The sequence below is a fragment of the Aquila chrysaetos genome, chromosome 22 (assembly GCF_900496995.4).
Source record: "Aquila chrysaetos chrysaetos chromosome 22, bAquChr1.4, whole genome shotgun sequence".
NCBI classification, from domain to species: Eukaryota; Metazoa; Chordata; class Aves; order Accipitriformes; family Accipitridae; genus Aquila; species Aquila chrysaetos.
The window spans coordinates 18844867-18853100 of NC_044025.1; the positions used below are offsets into that span (position 1 = coordinate 18844867).

Consider the following 8234-nt stretch of genomic DNA (forward strand, 5'->3'; position numbering starts at 1 on the left):
CGTCCCAGGGTACTTCGCCAAAATAGATGATCACTTTCCTGCTGCTATAGATGAAACAGAGGCCTCTGAAATTTAAAAACACTTTTTTCAAATGCAGACATCAGAAATGAGAAACCCAAAGTCACGAGAAAGAACAGCTTCTAAGAGGGAATGAGCCAGGGCTCACTCCTGGAATCAGGAGTCTATTGGGATCAGGAATTAAGGAGATAAGACTAAAAAATTTCTAACAAGGATGCTTAAAGACAAGCATCTGAACTGCTCGAGGACTTCAGACCCCCTGGTCAAAAATATTGACCAAGTTGGGTAAAACTCCTCTGCCCACGCCAGGACTAGTAATTTCCACGCCTGTGTGCTGTTCAGCATCTAGTGGGAACCACACAACAGGACACATCGAGTGAATGCACTTTACACTTTTCAGTAGTAAGGCAGCATTTGCTTTGGGATTGCTTTACTCTCAGAGTATTACGAATGGACTCTCATCATCCTGACTGGAGCAGTATCAGCATCACCACTACCACCTCCACAAGGCAAGGGAAGCTAACACCTGAAATGTGCTGGGACCATTATGTTACTAATCTCTATTTCCAACCTGTACGTGTTACTATCACTTAAAAAAAAAAAAAAAAAAGCTGTTTGTATTTGGTAATAATAAACAATAAACTAATTATTGAAATCTTTTTATAATAATGATGACAGTTGGGTCTTCTGCATAGCAGGACCCCTCCAGGTTCCACTATATAAAAATGCTTTTGTCAGGGTGCAACAAATTCACTATCGATAGGCCTATTTAACACTGATTTTACCCTTGGATGGCTGAATAGGAGGAAACACCACTGTGCACATAAGCAACTGCCAAACACGATGGAGCCATGCACGCAAGGACTTCAGGAGGGGCCCTGGCCAGGAGCTGAGCTGGCACAAGGGACCAGGGCTGTCCCGGGTGCAGGACTACCGCGCTGGGAAATGTGCCTCCCTCCGCCAGCTCAGGCAATTGAGTCCCTCATGAGCCCAGATAAATCTCACATGCCTGATTTTGCTTGCAGGGGAAGAGGCACTAGTTCACCCTGCACTCTTTTACTTGATAAAGCCCCTTTCTTATACTTCGTAAAATCAAGACCAGGTCTGATGGCATCAGTCATTCCCGAAGGACAGCTGTTTTTCTGACTGCAGTGTCAGGCTAGGTGTCATTAAAGTGGGCTCAACGCAAATGCATTTTTTTTATCATTTCAGTACGTCACAGGACTGCGTAGGCAAAGCCCACAGCAGAAGTCCCTACGCTGCAGCCGCTGCGAAATGCCGCTTTATTCGGCAAGCTGCTCAAAGCATTGCAGCAGCAGATCTGCAGTTTACACTGAGAGATCGAGTCACTACTTTCCACCTTGCCCCCTCTTCTCAAGCTACAATGTGGTGCTACAAGTATGTAGACTTAGATAACATGCCACTACCATCCTTCCCTGGCAGAGGCATAAAAAAGAAGGTCATCACTTTGTTTACAATTATCCTGCAGGAGAGCATTTGTCAACAGCTTAGATATCACCTGCAGCATAAATATCCAAACCCAATAGAGATAAGGCCATGTTGTTTAATACCGTGATTAAAGATGCCTTACCCCCGAAAGGCAGAGAAGCCAGCTAGCGCGGCTCGGCTTGGTAAGCCTTTGAGCATCTGGGGATTAGGAGACGGGAAGTTTGGAGCACGGCTTCCAAAACAAACCCCTTTCTGAGATAGAGATGTTTTATTTTACGAGAAGCCAGCAGTGTTGACAGAGCCTGAAACACTTTCCATAGGCACGGCTCAGCCCCCAGACCCCCCCAGGGCTCCACCAGAATGGGGGTCCCCTCCAGCAGCCAAACAGCAGGTTCCCGTCGGCAGCAGTGGTGCAAACTCCGCTCACGCTGACAATTTTTTTGGCTAAAGCTGTGGGAACGGCAGCCAAACCCAGCAAGATCAGCCTTTCCATAACCCCCTGTAATCTCCCCATCATCCTGTTAGGAAAAGGCCCAGAAGTTTAGTGTCTTTAGCAAAGTCCCTTTCGTTCTCGGATATCCAGCAGCCAGATCCTGTAAAGTGTGGAGAGCAAATTCCCAGCACGGCCCAGATGAAATTACTGTGACATTCGTAAGAAACCAAGAGCAACTAGTAGGAAACTCCGGAGCCCAGACAAGGGATTAGACTAGTGCCTCGAGGGTACTGAACACTAAGGCACTGTGGTATGTCTGCAGTGGGTGAAACCCTGGAATAAGTGGGAGAGGAAAGCGCTCTATTTATAGCCAAAATTCAGCACACTTGCACATGTTTATTGTTGAGCACATGCTTCTGTGCTTTCCTGAATGAGGATGAAGTGAGGTAGATGTTGAAAAGCAAGCGTGGGCTTGCAAGCTTTGCTGGCTTGAGCCTTATCCCTTTTCCCACGTCACTCTTCAGCTCGCAAGAAGGGAACAAGGCGGCTCCGGTTTTACCCTGACTCCAGTAAAAACTTCCCTTTACCCCAGTACAACTCAGTCAAGAGCTAACTAGTCTCAGGCTGCAGCTCACAGGAAAGGACAACTTGTCTACAAAGGGTGTTTGCTTCGTTAGCAGATTTGCAATCAACAGCTCTCCCTCGCCCAGACTCCTCACACGAGGGAGACACTCTCATCAGTTAAGAGGAGCCACAGCCGGGCTTTAAATTGATATCAGCTTGTTGCTGCATTTCTGACAAACCCAGCCCCGCGCACAGTTCATTGTGCAGACACTTCCCAGTAAATGCAGTATCCTCCACTCTTTGCAAAGTAATTATTCAAGCGTTTTCCCTGCTGGAGGTGAATTGCTTAGTTATCTCGTTCAAAGCCTTGAATTAAAGGTCTTACTGTCAGTGGTGTCTGAGTTATCACTGCTGATCGAGTACTTGCGTCGTTTTTCTTCCATCTGTAACAAAAGAAATTGAACATTACACTTAATGCCTAGGAAACTCATCTCAGCACCAAATCACTGCTATCTCTGAATATCCGCACACCGTGTTGTGTTATCCCAGCAGCACGAGCCAGTACTTACCCTCAGGACAGACAACTACCCAGGGGCTTAAAAAAAGGAAGAAAACAATCCTCACAGGGCTTTTTTAAAAAACTTTAAGGGTATCGGTGTCTCTCCACCAGCTTTCCCCACTCCTAGGAGGTACAGCGAGTACACTTTCATCACTCAGCTTTGCATGGCAATTTGCCTATGCGGGGATTCGCTACCAAATGCCTCCCTCTCCCTCTGCAAGAGCATCGTCACCGGAGGATGCCCCACCACGGACCACGGCACTGCTGGACGGGACAAAAGACATGAACCACCCGTCTGGGCTGCAAATTTGAGAGGCGCGCAGACAGAAGAATGGAAACTGCGCGCACTCTCAGTATGTCTGCAGGGGAAGTCCGAGCATCCCGGAGCTGAAGAGGACCCCCGAGTACAATGAGACCGGGGTTTTACCCTCTGACTCATCTTCCCACTCAGGCGGTATCTACTCCTTTTAAGACTTCTGGTATATCTGTCACACAGCCAGCATGCGCTAGCCAAGCCCGAAGCACGCTTCCCATCACCCAGTGCTGCTCTGCCTGCTTCGGCACAGCCGTGCAGCCCACCGCCAGCACCGCAGCTCCCGGGGGGGTCAGCAAGCAGCTTCTGCCCAGCTGCTGTGACTTCTCCATCCTCTCAGAGACAAAACCACAGCAGTTGGGTACCACCGCACCGCTTAGGAGGACAGGAGAGCCGTTTCAAGCTTGGCTGCTGATTTGCTTTGTGCCTTTGAACAAGCCACAGAACCGCTTGAAATCTGCAGGTTCTCCTGAACTCACCCCTCAAGAACCAAGCACTCAGAGCTGAAAGTCAAATACCTGTACCAGTAGGTGCTTTGAAGAAAGAAAGGAAGAAGAGAGAAAGAAGAGAGGAAGAAGAGAGGAAGAAGAGAGAAAGAAGAGAGAAAGAAGAGAGAAAGAAGAGAGAAAGAAGAGAGAAAGAAGAGAGAAAGAAGAGAGAAAGAAGAGAGAAAGAAGAGAGAAAGAAGAGAGAAAGAAGAGAGAAAGAAGAGAGAAAGAAGAGAGAAAGAAGAGAGAAAGAAGAGAGAAAGAAGAGAGAAAGAAGAAAGAGATTTTAACTTTTGAAGACCCCAGTTTACCAATGTGGCTGGTGGTTGATCAATGTGGCCCCCAATACAGGGCTTGGGGAGCTCTGGATGGAAAGGGCTACCCACGGACCAGACAACTACCCAACAGGCTGTGAGCTAAAATACCCCCACAGAAAACAACGTCAATCTCGTGGAAATGTTCCTAGTACTTTCTGAGATATTTTGTAAGAGTCCAAGGTTGTTAACATGGCATACACACTACTGCTTCCGCAAACGATAAGTGGGAATGATAATATAATAAAACACTGGTTATGTGTGGTTCGGTCGCAGCAGGTAATAGCAGCACACAGACTGGATAGCAGGCTAGAGCATGCCATTTCCCCCCAAACAACAGGAAAAGTTCCACATAAGCATATAAAACCCTTGCAATGCCTGTATTTTACAATATATGTGCTATGTTTTATCACACCATTATAAGGGATAATACTACAAAGTATCGTAAACATTTTAACTATCAGTGTTGTGGTACGGCATTGTCAAAACATGATTTAAAACATTCCTCAAGAATATGGCAATATCAATACTTTCCCCCAGTGATTCAAGGGGAAACACATGTTATTAAACCAGCCTTGTTCCAAGTAGCCATTAGATTTTGCTTGGGGAAAATTATATTGAAAATAGCTCTAACTGCAGTTTACTTACTTTTAGTGGAAATTCTACCTGAACCTCTTAAACTGGTTCCTACTGGCGAACAGGCTTTCAGAGCACAAAGCTGGAGCTATGCTTTTATTGATTCTGGAGTTCCTAGTCACAGAGATTAAATAAGCCAAAGTCAACAGGGAAAAGAAACACCTGAGCTGAAGCAAAGGAACACTACTGATAAGCAGTGGCATTTCCACTGTTTCTCATCTTTGCCTTTACAGCAAGACAGTGTCATTGACATCACTCTCCTTCCAAGGGAGGGAAAAAGGTATACGATTAATGCGTAGCACAGATGTCAGGATGCTGGTACTGGTTTTGGCTCTAATATATATATGAGAAGATGCACCGATCTTCCCCTTAAGCGAACTTGGTCCCTGCACCCTGCTCCTGTCCTACACCTACCCACACAACACACTTCCAGGCCCTCACTATATAACAGCATGAATTTATATTCACATACAAAAGTGGTACACATTGCAGGTAAAATAGTGGCCCTACTTCCGTAAATCATTTTGCCGCTGTTTGGCAGGATCCAAGACAGCATCCTCTGAACCAAATTGCATTAAATTGCTCTGAATGAAATTCTGGCTCTAGCCAAGTACAGACATCTCTGAACACAGCAGCACTCAAAGGCAACCACTGCCTGGGTAGGGGATGGCAAGCAACAGCCCATAAGGTACCGTGTGCCTGAAGGGAGCGAAATTTGGGGCCAAAACCACAGGGCTCAACCAGCCCCTTTCAGAAAATGGTTAACTTCCAGGCAGTGCAAAGAAGATGCTGTTTTCTGAAGGACTCATCTTCTTGAGCAGCCAAACAGTAGTAAACCGCATGGTACTTAACAGAGGAATTTACTGTAGAAGAAGGGTAATTGGGCCATTTCCCCATCTGGAGCACAGGGTTATAAAGTCTGATGGTGGCTGGGGGAGGCTCCCGACACCCCTCCGGCACCCAGGGCAGGGGGGGGGGACCCATTGCCCACATCCCTGGTACTCCCAAGGCCCCAGCTCTGGCCCCCAACAAGCCTTGCTGGGAGCAAGCTCTCAGGAGCAATTCAGTTGGTGTACTACTAAGCAATTTAAAGTCTCCACAAAATACTGCTCCAAAATTAATCTTTTGTTTACATTAGAAGCTAATTTCACCTTTAACTGACCCATTCCCCGCATGGCATCATTATTAAAGTCATAAACAAATACCAAAAAAATTTGTAATACTTTGAAAAGGTCGCTCTTAGGTCAAACTTGGCCCAAAATCTAGCTTTTACAGAGCCAGAAACCAAGAGAAAGGTTTCTATGTATGCTTGCTTAAAAAATTCAAACAGAAACAGATGTGGGTTTCTTTTATAAACAAATGAACATCCCCCTGAAGTGTCTGCAACTCAAATCCACAGGCATAGCCCTGCGCTAATGCCTGGAAACCCAAAAACGGAATTGCTTGCAAACTAACACATGTTTAGCATTGCCTTTGTTCAAGCTGAGGAAGGCGGATAAATGCTAAACCAAGGAAGATGATGGCCCTCCATCAGCCTAAACAAATGTAAATCACTAGAGCCTTGGACAAATTAGCAGCAGGATTGGCGGTAAAATTGAGATGATGGCCTCGGGCTGCCTGGTCCTGCCTCCCAGCAGGGGGGGTTTGAAGAGGACCTTTTGGAGATGCAATTTTGCCCAGCCCATGCAACCTGGGAGAAGCAAAGGCAGCAGTACAGAGGGATGCATGTCCAGACCCTGAGCTCCTGTCCCACCTGGGCACTCCTCGCTGCCTGGGCCAGCCGCTCGCTCCCACGCACGCTAAACCAAAATGCCTCAGCCAGCCTTCAAACAACTCCTCACCCTCTGCGGACCCCCTCCACGATCCCCGCGCTCTGGGGAATCCGCTGACGTTTCCCAGCTCCCTGCAAACTCTTCCGTACGTCAAGTCCACGTGGGATTTGGAGCTCCTGATGGCATCGCAGCACCCTGCGCAGGGGCTGTTTGCAAGAATGAGCCATTCTGGACTGTGGCAAGCAAACTAGAGAAATTCATACGTGCCTGCGCTCGCTGCTGGCTTCCACAGGGAACAGGCACAGAAACCTGCATAAGTTGCAGCAAAAGAAAAAAAGTATTTGGTCATCACCTCTTCCCAGCGCTCACCCGCACGTTAAGGAATGCACCGTGCTCGGTCCCCCTGCGCCGTCACCTCTGACGCCGTGACAGTTGAGCAACACCGGCTGAATTATGTGCTCTGTTTGTGAGCTGCAATGAGACTGCAGAAAAACCACTTCCCTGTTTGTTCTTCCAGCCCAGAAATAGGAACACAAACAGAAAATAGTGCCCCCAGCGGCATGCACACCGCTCCGGCCAGCCCGGACCCCCCCTGCTCCCATGGACCCCCCCCCCCCCCGGGTCCCTGAGCCCCTGTCCCATCCATCGCCTGCGCCCGGGTGGATGGAGTCGAGGGGCTGCTCTCCATGCTTTAACTATTTCTTTGCTCTGTCTAGGAATACCAGCCAGTTGTTAGAAAGCATAAGAAGAAGGGTGGAGGGCTGGAAGGTCCCAGCCTTTATACCGGAGGAGGGTTGTCCTCATCGGATTGCCTTTTCTCATTAATGATTTTGGAGCCAAGCGCTGCTATAGGAGGCTCTGAGAGAGCAGCAGCATCCCCCAACGCAGGCACAGCCCCAATTTCACAGTAACAGAAGAACAAACTTTTCGCCCAAAGGATGCGCGTCGGCTGTGCCAACAGACCGCCAGCAAATCTTGGTGCTCAGCCCTTGCATCTCGGGGGAAGCCGCACTGCTCTTTTCTTAACCTCGATGGTAACCCTGCAAAGTGCAAATCCAGAAAGGCACGATCCTGGTACCCAGAAACACTCATTTTCTGGGCAGCAGGAGCCTGTCCCTGCCAGCCGGGGCTCGCCTGCCCCTCCGCCTCCTCCACAGGTTGCTGTCAGCTCCAACATCCTCAGCAAAAACTCAACTGCCCAGGTGAAGAGCGAGCCATTCCTCCTCTTCTCCACAGCAAGTCTGCTGGCTGTCTTGGCTCCCTGGGGCAAAATTTAATCTCATTTCAATTTAAAACAAAACAAGCCCTCCTTTACTTCCTGTGCTTTGCCTTTTTCCACATCTACAAGGGGTTGGGTTTTTTTGCTTTACTACTCACAACTTTGCTTGCCTCTTCTGACTTGTTACCCTCTAATTATCCGGTTTTTTCTTCAGCAAGCCCAGACAGAGCACAAGTAATCAGAAAGGTTATTGCGGGCACTCGGGGCCACCCCTGCCTTCGGGCAGGAGGGAGCGGGCAGGGACACAGGGCACAGCTCCTCGCTCGCAGTCGGCTGCCCTGTCCTGCAGGTCTCTGAGCATCCGCAACTCAGAGGAAAATCAACAGGAGCTATGGGCACTCCAATCCTTGTACCAAGTACCCAGAGAAAGGCAAAGACCAGACCTTATTTGAAACACCTTCGTTTGAAG

General features: G+C 48.3%; 1 protein-coding gene across 1 annotated transcript in view; it reads right to left on the bottom strand.

Moving 5' to 3' along the window:
- JADE2 (jade family PHD finger 2) overlaps positions 1-6921 on the bottom strand; it is an 80935-nt gene extending 74014 nt beyond the window's left edge. Inside the window, 2 exon segments of the mRNA XM_041119280.1 lie at positions 2850-2907; positions 6899-6921. Coding sequence (XP_040975214.1) covers positions 2850-2907 — 58 coding nt within the window. The 5' untranslated portion in view covers positions 6899-6921.
- Between the last annotated feature and the right edge of the window lie 1313 nt (positions 6922-8234).